Source organism: Aspergillus ibericus, assembly GCF_003184845.1.
Source record: "Aspergillus ibericus CBS 121593 unplaced genomic scaffold BO80scaffold_89, whole genome shotgun sequence".
Lineage (NCBI taxonomy): Eukaryota > Fungi > Ascomycota > Eurotiomycetes > Eurotiales > Aspergillaceae > Aspergillus > Aspergillus ibericus.
Genome location: NW_020292187.1, coordinates 1 through 13,961, shown reverse-complemented (window position 1 = coordinate 13,961; position 13,961 = coordinate 1). Strand labels below are relative to the sequence as shown.

Below are 13,961 nucleotides of genomic sequence, written 5' to 3'. Positions count from 1 at the left end.
TCAACGCCCCATGAAACTAGTCGCTGAATTGGAGCACTGACATCTCTAGCATCTGCCTCCCTCTGGCGCTACCACCGACGGTCGAGCCCCCCGAGCGGGTAATCGGCGCCGATTAGCACCTCCGTGCCCTTGATCGACACCCCAGTCCGCGTTCGAGCCCCAGCGCTTGCGGTCCGCTTTTCTGCCCCCCCGATGCTAGCACAGCCTACTATCCTCAACGCCATTAAACTTCGGGTCAAGTTTGACATGCATCTCAGTGGAGGCGGTCTGGGAAGTTTACTGATACTGTGCTCGTATCTACCTGCCTAGGGCTGGTGGGGAAGCAAAGGACGGATGTCAGATTGACTCGCGGGCCCATTCAGAAACTCTTATCTCACCGGTCTACGGAGTACGGGCGAGTCCTTGCACGCGAACTGGCCGCTTCCTGTCCGATACCCGCTGTGGTCTCGACTCATCGCGGCGTCGCAAGCTCCCAAACTCCGCACTCCGACTCGAGAGCAGTGGAGATACTGTGCCGCACGACGGCTGGCGCAGAGCCTGGGTTGGAGACCCCACGGGGATACCGATCTCCGTGGAGCTGACTGGCTTGCGTGCTGCGTATCCGAAAGAAGTCATTTATGATCCGGACAGTCTATCCTTTACTGATCAAAGGCCTCAGGACGGCTATGCTGTGCATCCCAATGCAGGAACTTTCTGCGTGCGACGGCCGATAGGCTGCGGCTATTGGTTCCTGAGCATACTAATATAATCTGTCAGATGTCATTTCGAGTGAACAATAACATACTCGGCATGGGTGTCACATAATCAATACCCGATGGCCGCAGCTCACCTGCAGCCACGAGGTTGAGCAGACAGTAGCAGAGTCTTACAGAGACCAAGATTTCCTTCGCCGTGCACCTCCTAACCACCTGATCGTTGATCGCCAGGGTACAAGAGCAGACCGAGCTGTGCAATCGTGCCATGCGTTCCAGCTGTCCCTTGGTCCTTGGCCTAGGGGTCTTGCGGGGTTTCCGGATGGACCTGCTCGTGCCTCGTGCAAATCCCACGGTTCACGCAATTCACATCGGCGCGCGCGGCTGTCAGTCTTTTCTCAAGAGGCGTCAAACACATTCCTATCACAGGGTGAGCAGGTGAGCAAGTACAATCAATCTAGCATCAATATGGCACACATGGAAGCTGTCAAACACGGATCGATCGGAATACCATGTGTGCATTGGAAATCTGGCCGTCATGTTAGGTATCGATGCTAGATAGGGCAAGCTCCCTCGCATCAGCAACGGTCTAAGTAAGCCATAACGAGCGATAGCACAGCATATGATGCACCAGGCCATTCCCTGTCATGTCCATGGCGCCCTACAAACATCAAGTGATGTACACATGACAGCTGCGCCCACGACCAGCCTAAGCCGTTAGCCAGGTCTTCCCCCGCTCTTCACTTTCACACCCATCGATTGATATCGGATGGTCCGATGCCAACTTCGGCGAAGGGGCCCCATTAGCCCGGGTGTTAGTCCTCCGCCGCACAAGCCCGAGTAGTAATGTCCACTGGACCGGGGTTCGTGGAGCACGGACATCATCCTAGCCAGTGGGAGCCGGTGAGGGGGATGGCAAACATGCCATTGACGCGGACTAGACACAGTCCGAGCGCAAAACCCCTCAATGGACGAGCAGACTAAGTTCCCCTCTTTGGCGATGGTGTTATTGGGTGTTATTATTGGGACTCCGTGCAGGCTACGCGGTAGGAATGAGTTACTGATGAAGTCGAGCCTTTGGTTCTCACTGGAACTTAGTATTCACACACACTCTCTCTCCATCTTCCCCAGCGATTACGGAGTACATTGCGGGGTATGAACCACCCAGCTCGGATACCCTGGTCTGCCAACTCATAACCATGTGCGACCACCACGTATCGAACCTTCTCCGCGGCGGTTCCAGCGTTGCGCCCGCACATCCAAGTCGGTACTCCATACAGCACGCCACGATCATGGAAATCTCTCACCCTCTTACAAAATGATCACGAGCCATGGAATCGACCTCTGAGAAGAGCGACCGACCTGCGTGGCACAAATCAGCTGCATAATCCAAGAAGTAAGCATTGCACAATAGTGCACCTGCCTTCCAGAACGTCTGGAAGGATCGCAGCCAATGACTCGACTGACACAACATCCAACGACACAAGGACAAGCATCCAACATGCGCCTCCGGATATTCAGTCCTTTACACCATGTCTACATTCATACCGCCTCCCTCATCGCCACAGCCACACCTCCCTCCCTATAACATAACAAAGGTATCTACCTCATCGCCACTGCCTCTCTTTGCAATTCCTCCCTCACTTCCTAGCATTTAACATGGGAAGTATCTACCTCATCGCCACTGATCCTCCCTCCCTCCCTCCCCCTTGCTCGCTCAGTGGTGGTAATACCACCTAAATCCCAACAGTAACATCAACAGTACTCCGTAACGGCAAGCATCCACGCGTCCCAGCGGCAACAAAGTCAGAATACGAACACTGACTTCCTCATCGCCCAGGATATTCAGAATCCGTCCGTCCGTCTGTCCATCATTACGGTATCAGAGTAGAGTACTCCGTAGCCCTGATCTCATCTTGACTCCGTGGCTGGCCAATTTCGTAATTGCCGATGTCGCAGGTTCCATACGGGGAACACTAACTTTGACAGTTTCATGATGAAAGAAAGACCCACGGAATACTACCATGCTTAAGTTCTTTATGCTCGGTGGGGTGTGCATTTGCATTTCCGTTCATGTCATGTTCACGTCGTGAATGGAATCCTGGTGCCCGGAATGGGGCGAATAGAATCAAATCGAATTGGATACTAGATTCGAATTGTGAATAAATCAATATAATAATTTCCTTGATTATGGATCATAAGTTCAACAGGTAGAGTAGGTGTCACAAATACAGTCATTGTTCATTGCTGTCGTAGTCAGAATCGGAATAAGATGCCACTCCCCATCAAGACCAGCTTTCATGGGGTGGAAACAAGAAAAAAAAAAGATTTCCAAATTGTAAAGGGGGAAACGACAAATTGGGAAATGAGGAAATTAGGAAATTTGGAAACCCAGAACGCCAAGATGGAAAATGGACTGTTAAAAATATAAAAGTTCAGACAGCCGCCCTATCGTTGACAGTGACAATGAAGATGATGAGGAAAGATCAGAGATGCGGTCAGTACATGCATAGAGGTATCATCTGGATAAGCAAGTAATCAAGTAATCAATCTGTTTTGTCTTCCTGGCCCTTGTTGAACAGTCGTAGAAATGACATTACATAGGTTAGTGTTTGTTAGTAGACAGGTAGACATGTATCATCACTGGCTAGCTGTCTGGGTGAATGCGATAGATGAAAGCATAGGCATTATCATAAGTCATATCATATCAGTCATCAGAAAAAAAAGGCAAGGCGATACTGTGGCATACGAGCAGCAGACTAAACACTAGCGGTTCGTCGCTTTTCGCTCGGTTTCTGGGCGTAGGCAATCCATAGGCGGAAGCCTGTGCCGCGGTGTTGGCATTCGCGCAGGATCTTCCGGTCGGACCAGATGCTGAGAGCGACGTCGCCGTTGGGCAGGACGGGGATCTCGTAGCATCGGGTGTACCACCATCGGCCGACTTTGGTGACGATCTTGCGGATGGACTCGTCGTTGGATGGGGAGGGAGAGGGGTCGGAGAGGAGGTCACCGAGGGAGAGGTCGGTGTCGTTGGAGGAGGACTTGCCGTGGGCTTTGGCCTTTGCTTTGGCGGCGGTGGACAAGCCTGTGAGAGGGGAGAGGGTGGTAGACGAGGATGGTGCTACGGGGAGGATGGATGGATTCGAAGATGAGGTCGAGGTGGAGGACGCTGAGGATCGGACGATCACGCCGGCGACGGGGATCCGTACCATGCATCGTCGGAGGTTGTCGAACCCGTGTCGTCCCAGTAGGCGCTGGATGCTGTCACTTGTAGGCTTCAAGCTGATGTAAGGGTCGGATATGTATGTCCGCTCTTTGAGTTTTCTCACAGCTTTGCGTGTGCGGATCCCCATGTTCACCATATCGAGATCGAGGATACTCATCTCCAGATAGCCGCCCGCGCGAAGCACGCGCTTACATTCCGAGATGATATTATCCTGGGCCCGTTCAGAACAGGCAGCCGGAAATCGCAGCACGGCAACTGCGAAGAATGCCCGTGGGAATGGCAGTGGATCATCGAGGCTCGGATGATGGATGGTATGGTGATTTGATGGAGGCTGCCATGCTTCTGGGTGCTTGGAGGCTGTCGGTTTTGGCCCATCGCTGAGACTGTACACCTCTGCGTTCGGATATGTCAAGGCGCAGTAGAAAGACCAGTCGTCGTTGCCCAGTCCATCCACCACCAGGATACGCTCTGGGTCCGAGCTCTTGGCTCGCTTATGTGCAGGACTGAAGAGGACTCGCCCGAATGACAGCCATCGGCTGGTCATCAGTGATCCAGATCGAATGTTGGTGTGGGCAGTGGGCCCCTCACGGTCGCGCTCAGCGATATCAAAGAGCACAGTGTTGCGCTGTCGACAAATCTCAAAGCTGGGAGAGGAGACTAAGGCTGGCGAACTAAGCAACGCAGACGGCTGTTCGACCAATTGGTTTGGTGCCAACAACTTATTCTCCGTCTCCTTCTCCGCTGCGCTGCCCTCACTCCGATCGTCGCCGTAACTGGCGATGATCTCACTGTATGAAGGCTGGGGGGAGAGACCTATGGACGTATGCAACTCTGCAGCGATCCTGGACCTTCGAAGCCGGACGGAACCGGTGCTAGACTGGGGCGATGAGGGTGTGAATTCAACCGCGGGCTTCTCAAACAGGCCAGGCATTGCGGGCAGCCCATTGAGCTCCGCTTGGAGTGTCTTGCTGGCCATTGTCGCGAGCTCAAGCTTGTGATCCACCTCCAAATCATCCTCGAAAAGCGTGCTTGTCGTTTCCGGGGAAAGGACGTGGTCGATCAAATCATCGTATTCACCCCATATCTCGTCCTCCATTAAGGCAGATTCCGGTTCTGGAATGACGGCCGTGACCGCTGCGAGACTTTCGGAGCCACTTGACGTCGATAGTACGGAGTCCTTTCTCGGTGAAAATGTCATGAATTCCTCCTTGGAGTAAGGGCCTGCAATGAAATCGAGGACACTACCCTTCAAGAGGTCTTTGAAAGGGTCCGTGAAATCGAATTTGTAATCGGAAGGCTTGCTGAGAGGTGCGGCATATTGAGAGTCTGGAGTGAAGATGGGTGAGAACGAACTATCACCGGGCTTCTCGATCACCGGGGCTGTCAACGACGGGGGTGACTGAGAGACACTGAAAGGCCTTGAGAACGACTGCACAGCTGGCTTATGTGGTCTCTCGCGTCTCGAAACCACACGCGGAATGCGACCAACAGAAGTCAGACGAGTCGGGCGTTCTCCTTCCACCTTTTTCTCTGGACTCTGGGGCACCAGGCTTTTGTGGAAGTAGACTTTGGGCGACGGAGGCTGGTCCCGAAATATGGCATCGTGCAGCTTTGGTGGCGAAGGGAGAAGGATAGAATCCGGTGTCTTCTTGATGTTCAACGCAGCCGGCACTTCTACTGGCGAGCTGATATCGTCGTCTTCAGTCGGTGGTGAGTTCTCAACGTTGTGGACAATCTCCTCCAGCGGGTCAGAGTCCATGTCGATCAATGCGTAGTGCGCAACAGGCCGATGCACGGCGGCCGGGGCTACTGTGGCATGCAACTGTGGAGCAGAAGGAGTCGAGATCTTGCCAACTGACTTTTCAGGGGCTTGCTTTCTCCGAAAAAGATCCCACTTCAGACCCAGTCCCCGTTTAGACTGCTTCTGCGGGCTTTGCGTGTTCTCTGGGGCTTTGGGAGGCGTAGTATGAACTCCAAGATTTGACTGATGTAAATCCTGAATGGAACGAGCCGCAGGCGCTTGAATGACTTTGGCATCAATTTCTGGGCGAACACTTGTCAGTCTGGGCTGTTCGAAGGATTTCTGTCTTCCTAGATCCTTGGTTGACTCTCCGGGGTCTGCTGATGCTCTGGAGCTGGCCAGAGTCTCGGTTGAACAACCAGGCGATTCAGAGATTATAGACGGCTGCGTCAAATTCGAAGTCGAAGCTGTGCTGAACCCACTTGTACTCTGCTCACTTGGTCGTCTCTGCGACGCCATCTCATCCATATTCCCGCCTCTAATGATCACAGGCTCCAGGCGTTCAAGCAGAAAATCGTCCAGCTCCAGCCCGGGGCTTCGAACACTCCCCTTGCTGCTGGCAACAGACTTGGGCCCACTTCTAGTCGTGCTGGTTGATCTCGCTCGACTTGTGCTGCTGCTGACGCTTGGTTTGCGGCCACGCTGCGCATATCTTCCGTAGCCCTCGTGGCCCGTCCCAGCAGTTGGACCTTTACGGGCCGAACGACCGTCACTCCGTACGTCCATTTCTGGCTTGGATCTCTTGGTGAAAAGACCAAACGCTCGTGATTTCACGGGGGCCGGAGTATCCTCTGGTTTCGGTTCCGGGGCCAATGGTCGAGCGGACTTTCGCGATAGCTCCGGGGATGGCGGAATGCGGGTTGTAATGTGGGAAGACGTCCTCGATTGCAGTGAGTCGATTGATGTGGTTGCCGATCGATTCAGCACTGGGAGTCTCTCAGGAACGGGGGACTTTTCGGTCGACCCTCGACGTTTATGACCAACTACCGTTTTGGGTGGTATGTTGCTCTTCACCACGGGCGATGGGTCCAATACCAACTGATGAGTCCCTTGTCTGGTCGGCCGTTTGGGTATTTCAAGGGGCTTGCCTATCACGTCTGCAGGTACCCTAGCTCTGTGAGACATGACTCGTGACGTCCTTTTTTCCTCTACAGTCGGGGCGGCCTCATCGGTTGATTTGCCTTGGTTGGAAAGTCGTCGCGTGCTGCTTGTGGACGCCTTGCGGGGCAGGTGGCTGTTGGATGCGTCGGCCATACTCGTCATACTGGTCTTCGTCAGGGACTGCTTGGCCTCGGTCTCAGTAACGGACATCCTTGATCTCGTGCTCTGCGCCAACAGCGGGGACCGTGAAGTGCTTGGCGCCACACGGTCACTCGAAGTACTCGGCTGCTGTGTCAGAGAGAAAACCGGCAGTCGGCTTTGAGATGGGCTAGGCTGTCTCAGACGAGGAGCCTTCACCGGATGGACGATTCCTGGTGAATAGGAAGATAAAGTAGTGGGCGTCGAGGTCCTACTCCACACCCCCGGGGATTCGGAATACCTGGTCGAAGGGCTACTGGCGGAAGAAATCATCGGGGTCGGGGGTGGTAGATTTTGTGTATTGACAATGGTTCGGAGGCTGGCGAGCTCCTTCGGACCGGTATGGGTCTGGGCTTCCGGTACGATGCTTGAAAGATTATCCTCCGAAGCCATTGGCGATGCTGAAGGTGCCTGACTCGGAAAGGGTTGGAAGGTGGTCGCAGGATGGCCAACAGTAGGGAAATCTGGGATAATCACATTGAATTTCTCCGGTCGTATTCTCTCCAAGCTTGGCTGGTTCTGCGCGATATGTTGACCGATCGTCGGCGGCTTCCTCCGCAAGACATTGCGAGGTCGACCAGGGGCAGGGGTCTGGTTCTCGATGCCAGGGGCACTCAGGGGTTCAGCAGCCATGTGGTAGGCCTGCGGAGGACTTGGACCCGGCATCATCTGCAGGGATGTCGGCGGCATTGGGTGTGTGGTGGCTCGTGAGGGGATCGGTGGGCGCGCATTCTGACCGGCCGGGATTCTCGAAGGGTTGGGCTGTGCGACACTGTGGCGGGACTCGTCTGCGCTGGACACCGATGACGCTCGGGTGGCTCTCGTCGAGGCATTCGTAAATCTTGGTATCTGCGGCCTAGACAATAGCTGGGCAGGGGTCTCGTAAAAACGAGCGGAGGCCATTGCAGGTGACGATACGCTCCGGGACTGACTGGCGGCATTCTTCAGCCGGGGTATTCGACCACCATCAGACTTGTGCGACGCCATGGTGCAACCTGGCTCCAGCCGCCAGCTTCAGTCCGAAGACCAACAATCTCGCGATGGGACTAGAATGGGGGAGACAGGAAATCATTCCGTCTGGTGATAATTATAGCCGATGAAGACGCTGCCAGCGATACGGATTGTGTGAGCTTCCCATGGAGCCAATACCACGGACTGGGGTTCACTTACCCTTTCATAACGTGCCAGGACGTTGTGCGAGCTGCGACAGTGACAGATCCCGGACAATGATAAGAAACCCGAGAGGAACCGCGAGGCGGGGTATCTGGCGGTGGGGAAGGAAGCTATTCAGAACGGGGCCACCGATGGAAGAAAGCTCAGGAATACTTTCGTAGAATGGTCGCGTCTAGCGGGGCAAATGTCATATAATTAATTTCACGGCCGTCAAGGCGATATGAGCCCGCAATTCTGGAAATAAGATAAAAATATACAAGTGACCGAAGAGGACCGTATGCAGGCGCTGCGCCACAGGATGGAGTCCACCGTGGCTAATAATGCAGGACGAAAAATCAAACCCGGTCGAGCTGGGCCTGCACGACCACGTCAGAGAGCGTCGGTCTAATAAAAGGAAGACTATGCAGGAACTGCATACGATGGCGTAGAATGAACAACCAAGACCAGCTACACAGAAAAAAAAAAGGAACGATGGCGATGGGGAGGGGAGCAGAAGGGCCGCCGGACGGGCCCTGTATTAATTAGTCCCCTGCCAGGAATAGATCTGGACCATCTGCAACTCTGGACAACCCAGGAAGACATCGCGCGGAGTGGGGGACCAGCAATCCGATTCGCAGGTAAACGATCCGACTAGAGAGCGTCGTAGACCATCACAGATAATCCTGGCGCGATTTGTGCGATCGACGTTGGGTCCGGATTCGAGCACTGATGTGACCGGGATGATCATTGGCGCTGGCACTTCTCCTATTCCTATTCCCTTCTTATTTGGGGATCTCTGCGGCATCTGTTATCGACGGTGTCAATCCTGGAGTGTGTCTAAATCGCGAGGCCACGAGCAGGCTAGCGAATAATCGGTCCAAAGCCATGATCCGAGGACCAGGCTGGAAACCACCATGAGGGCATCGGGGGGCAAGGCAACGGACAGTGGGAGGAATCCATGCCCCGGCCCACTTTGGTTGCTACGGCGGTTCTGACTGGCACGCACTGTGGCATCACAGGCCTGGACTGTTCAACGGTATCGCTTGACAGGTCGAGATGGAGGCGAGTGGCGTGAGATAGCGGGAAGGCCGTCGTGCGCTGAACCGACCATTTGCCGGGGTCAACGCGCAGATGGCAGATGCAGGCATCAGCCAAGCATGGTAGTCCTGTACTCTGTGGTCTGTCCGTCCGAATTGCCGCAGTCACCTCGACCCGTAAGGAAGAAGCTTCGAGCTTGAACTGGTCTGTGTGTTTGATTTGATGCCCACCGGAGATTTTGGCGGCGGCAACTGGATTGGTCAGGTGGTGGTCAGTGACCGGGTCAGTGACGGTCAGTGACTCAGTGACTGTCACTGACCACTGACTCGGCGAGGCCGACTGTCCGTCCGCCAGGAATAGCAACAATGCGGCATCAATCCCTTTCTTCCACAATGAACCGCTCCGCTCGTGAGGGATCTACAGTACCATTTCCTCCCTTATCTCTGGACAGTTGAGTCAAGTCTCCTCTATCTAACCGACTGTGTACTCCGTACGAGACCGTCAACTCTGGTACACCGGAAGGTTCGCCCCGAGCCACTTCCCCCCATCCAGTCACATCTCCCATCCTGGCATCTCCATCACACAAATGAAATTGACATATGCTTCGATCCACCCTCACAACGGCCAACCGCCAAACACACTAATATACGACCTCGCGTCCCTCCCACGCAACCAGTGAGATCCCCGAACTGGCAGGCCGCACACCGCAGCTGAGACCGCGGACCTAGGCCAGTGGATCCCCGGACCTAGCAAACCACCATCGGTCCCTACTCCCTAATCCTACGTATCTCGATCCTGCCATTAACTAGGAATGTGCCTCATCGAGGGAAATGCGGAGTCGCTGAGCCGTGGGTCTTGATCCGCCGCTAGACCTCAACACGGGGCGACCAACCCGCCTGATTGACGGATCCAAGGCGGACGGGGCCCGGCTTAGCAGTTAGCACCACGGGCGCACCTCGACCAACAACCAACAATAAAGGCTGGTGCCCGGCAGAGTAAAGCAAAGGCCTCCTTGTGATTGTGATCGGTGGGCACGGCGGTTATTTGACGGATGCTACCTCTATCCCTGATTCCTTCGTGATAGGGGTCATCCCAATCACGATCCTCGAGGTCGTTGGTTGTGTGCGTGTCGGTCTAGGACGGAAAATACATGCGACAGGGTGCGTGGTGATGGACTTCTGCAGATCGGATCGATCAAGGCAGAGGCCACAGTCGGTCGGCGCTGCAGGAACTGCGCCGTCATGGCACCGGTGTCCATGCACCTTTCAGCTGAACGTGTCCGGGCTACGAGTTCCACTACAGGATTGGCTTGCAGGTTACTATCTACGTGGGATTCGATAGCCTATGCGGTGCACCATGAAGAGGTTTGCAATTACTCCTTATATTCGGCTCGCTCCCTCGTTCGAGATCACTAGAAAGACGAGAAAACAATGGGAAAAAGCAAACCGCGGGCGATGGACGCATGTCACCCTGCACGGCTCTTTGGCCTATCCAGGGGAAATCTCCGGGCAGAATCAACGAGCTTGTCGGGATCTCCTCGATGGCCCTGCGTTCTTGTCACACCGTCCGATCCAATAGCCGGGTCGTATGGCCAGTTACACTGGATGGCCGACCCGATCGACCAGGTCGGGGTCTTAGTGGGCTCCAGCCAGTTATCACAATATCCCTCAACCGCAACTCCAGTACACAAGACACAGCACATTCAGACCAAAGCTTGAATTCCCCTAACGCCAGTAACATGTAAAGAGATAGCAGAAATCACATCCCCCCATTGGCTTACGCGGCAGCAAATCTCTTCTTCCGCGCCTCCATAGCCTGTATATCCTTTTCACTCCAGTTCTTGGGCTTACTCCCAGCAGCCGGGGCAGCGGCGGGGGCAGCGCCATTCTGCTGCTTCTGCGGACGACCCTGACCCCGGGGCAGATTACGACTTCCACCACGACCCCGGCCGCGAGTCTTGTTCTTTCCTCCGAGGTCCCTCTTCTTCCCATCGCGACCCGCCTGCTCATTCTCGGGGCGGGTCCTCTTGCGCGACTTTTCCTCCTTCTCGGGCAGCGCCTCATCCAGCTTCTTGACACCCACCTCGCCGGCACTCGCCGCGGCGGTGCCAAAGCGCTTCGCGCGCTCGAGCTGCTTCTCCGCCGCCTCGATGGCGGCCTTGGACTCCTCGGTGGTGCCAAACTTTTCCGCACGCGCCTTTCTCTTCTTGAGCTCTTCCTCCAACTCCGTAATCGGCAACCCAGCCGAATAACTCACGACCGGCTTCTCCTCCTTTGCCTCCGCCTTGTCCTCTGTCTTGGCCTCTGTAGCGTTCAGTTCCTCAGCAGGAGCCGCCTCCCCTTCCTTCTTATCCTCGACCTTCTGCTTCTCCCCCTCCTTCTCCACCGGAGCCTCTCCGGTCGCCTCGACCTTCAAATCGTGAGTGGTCGCCGGATCAACATCCTGCTTCTGATTTGGCACCTGAGCCGGAGTGTCCACCTCTCCCTTTCCGCCGGCCGCCGCAGTCGCCTTCTCAGCAGTAGCAGCGGGAACTTCGTCATCCTCCCAATCAATTACATCATCCGCAGCATCAGCCTTGGTAGCGCTGGGGGTAGCGTCCGCGGCGGGTGCAGGGGCAGCAGCATCGGCGGTGGTAGACTTGTTATCGTCTTCTTGGAGTCTGGCCACCATCTCAGCTTTTTTGCCGGTGTGAGGGAGGTTTCGCGACTTGAGGATGTCGATCAACTCGGCGTTGGTTTTTTTGGTGTAGTCGATTGATGCCATTGTGATATCTGGGGTGTCTGTTGTGGAGATGGGGGTGGATGGCTGGGAGGTGAAGAGTGAGCGAGTGGTTTGCGAAGAGGTAGGTCACAGGAAGCTTGGTCGGTCGGTCGGTCGGTCGATCGATCGATCAGTCACTGGATGGGTGGATCGGGAATAAGGTGGAATATGGCACAATCGCACTTAATCGCACAAGCGCTGATATTCCAATTCACCAAGAGAATATAATCCGCAACTGATCGAGCAGATGGATGAAGGAGGGAGGACGGTGTTAATGTATCCACGCGTTGAGGACGCGGGTTCCAGCGGCGCTTCCTCCATCGGGAGCTTACTTAGCTGGCCTGGCCGGGGGGTTCCAGCTCGAGGAGAGTCACGTGTCGCGCAGGAGCCGGCCGGGGCAGATGAGGTAAGCGCCGGATGCCTCGACTAACTATTTATAGTCATCACATTTGAAGGAATTGTCAAGTACCTCGCAGAGAGGAGAGGTGAGAATCATCGTGAGGACTACTGGTGAGGACTACTGGTGAGGGACTTTTAGTAAATTCAGAGAGAAGTACCTCTACGTGAGGTGTAGGTTCCGATCACACGGTATTAGATGATAGAAGTAGAGAATCTCTTCTTTGATTAAGTCTGATCATCTCATAGCTAGTGACAATCTTCCATCAAGAAGAAACCTAACTGAAAGAACAAAGTGTCAAACCAGGAGTCTGTCAGCACATCCACCCGATGTCCCTCTCCTTTGTTCCCTGTTGATGACATCTCTCTCCATGAGATTTGCTTTATGCTTTGGAACGTACCGTTATTCTGATCTTATCCTCTCAGTACTCGGTCACATGTCTATCTATTATGAATAAAATAAGATTGAGTATAGATTTCGAACTCCCTAGAAATTAGTACTAAATGCCGTGCTACACTCCATTTCAATACCAGCGACTTTAATACCAAAAGTCAACCCCTCGACACTAGAGTAAGTGGTCGATAGATATATTCCGATATTGAAATTGTACTTACTGTACATAACAAAAATTTCCAGGTAAATACTATTTCACCCTATATACATGTAGACTAGTCTATACCAAGTCAAATCATGGCGTGTTAGCAGAGTGTGCAAGATGAGAATTCGTATCAGGTGGGTATTACGTTACTCTGAAGTTCAAGGGCTAAGGAGACATTACTCCCTATGAGATGGTAAATAGGCTATATGTATTTGGTTAGGTTTCCTTTCATTTCTCGAAGGAAGAAGGTCTCGTATGCTATCCTATTCTATCCGATCCCATCTAGTCGATGAGAATAGAGAATATCCTGCAGAGATCCCCATCTCAGACCAGAGATCAGGAATAGGATCAGGATCAGGATCAGGATCAGGATCAGGATCCAGCCCCAGCCATACCCACAACAACACCAAACACATCATCCGTAAAACCAATACTCCGCCGCATAATCCACCGACACCACCCCATTCAACCCCTCACACATCGCCGGACTTGCTCCCCCGGCCGTATAAACTCGATAGACTTCCTATCAATACCATCATTAGCTCCCCATCCATCGTCCTCAAAAGAAGAAAAAGAAAGAAAGAAAGAAAAACAAGTATCCAATCCCAAAGGAAAAAAGAAAGGACAAACATACCTTCACCCCCACCCCACCCACCCCCACCAACTTCAACCACGGCACATCGACACTCGCCTTCGGAGAAACCACACTCGCCACTTTCTTCGCCGCGATCCAATCCGCATTCCCCCCGAATCGCAAATCGAAGAATGGTGTCCCGGAGGCCGTGAAGTAATGTTCGCCGAGGATGGCACTATCCGGACCGATGAGACTCGCGAACGAGGCGAAGAAGTCGAGGGTTTCGGGGGCGATGGGTTGGAGGAGGTTTGGGAGACGGTGGAAGAGACGTTGGTCGGACGAGACGATGCAGGAGGCGTCGTAGAGGGTGGCGAGGGCGCCGAGGGGGGTGGGTTGATTTTCATCGTTGGGGGAGGGGGAGGAG

At 54.1% G+C, this 13,961-nt stretch overlaps 4 protein-coding genes across 4 annotated transcripts; 1 reads left to right on the top strand and 3 right to left on the bottom strand.

The window, feature by feature from the left end:
• Positions 1-331: 331 nt before the first annotated feature.
• BO80DRAFT_488210 (uncharacterized protein) lies at positions 332-1,676 on the top strand (the record flags this gene model as incomplete). The annotated part of the gene is made up of 3 exons (XM_025723566.1): positions 332-697; positions 852-996; positions 1,084-1,676. Coding segments are annotated over 3 exons (678 nt in total), but the record flags the coding sequence as incomplete, so codon positions are not given.
• Positions 1,677-3,451: 1,775 nt separating this feature from the next.
• Positions 3,452-8,005, bottom strand: BO80DRAFT_369828 (uncharacterized protein; the record flags this gene model as incomplete). Its single annotated transcript, XM_025716411.1, has 1 exon — positions 3,452-8,005. One exon carries the CDS (start codon positions 8,003-8,005, stop codon positions 3,452-3,454), a length of 4,554 nt encoding a protein of 1,517 aa, XP_025569346.1.
• A 2,578-nt stretch (positions 8,006-10,583) lies between these two features.
• BO80DRAFT_430237 (SAP domain-containing protein) lies at positions 10,584-12,263 on the bottom strand. The gene has a single exon (XM_025720668.1). The coding sequence runs from the start codon at positions 11,969-11,971 to the stop codon at positions 10,985-10,987; it is 987 nt and encodes a 328-aa protein (XP_025569345.1). The 5' UTR covers positions 11,972-12,263; the 3' UTR covers positions 10,584-10,984.
• A 1,115-nt stretch (positions 12,264-13,378) lies between these two features.
• On the bottom strand, positions 13,379-13,961 carry BO80DRAFT_369805 (uncharacterized protein; the record flags this gene model as incomplete). Its single annotated transcript, XM_025716410.1, has 2 exons — positions 13,379-13,486; positions 13,598-13,961. Coding segments are annotated over 2 exons (472 nt in total), but the record flags the coding sequence as incomplete, so codon positions are not given.

Excerpts from the sequence above, each read along its gene's own strand:
- BO80DRAFT_430237 (XM_025720668.1), bottom strand. The coding sequence starts at position 11,971 with ATGGCATCAATCGACTACACCAAAAAAACCAACGCCGAGTTGATCGAC.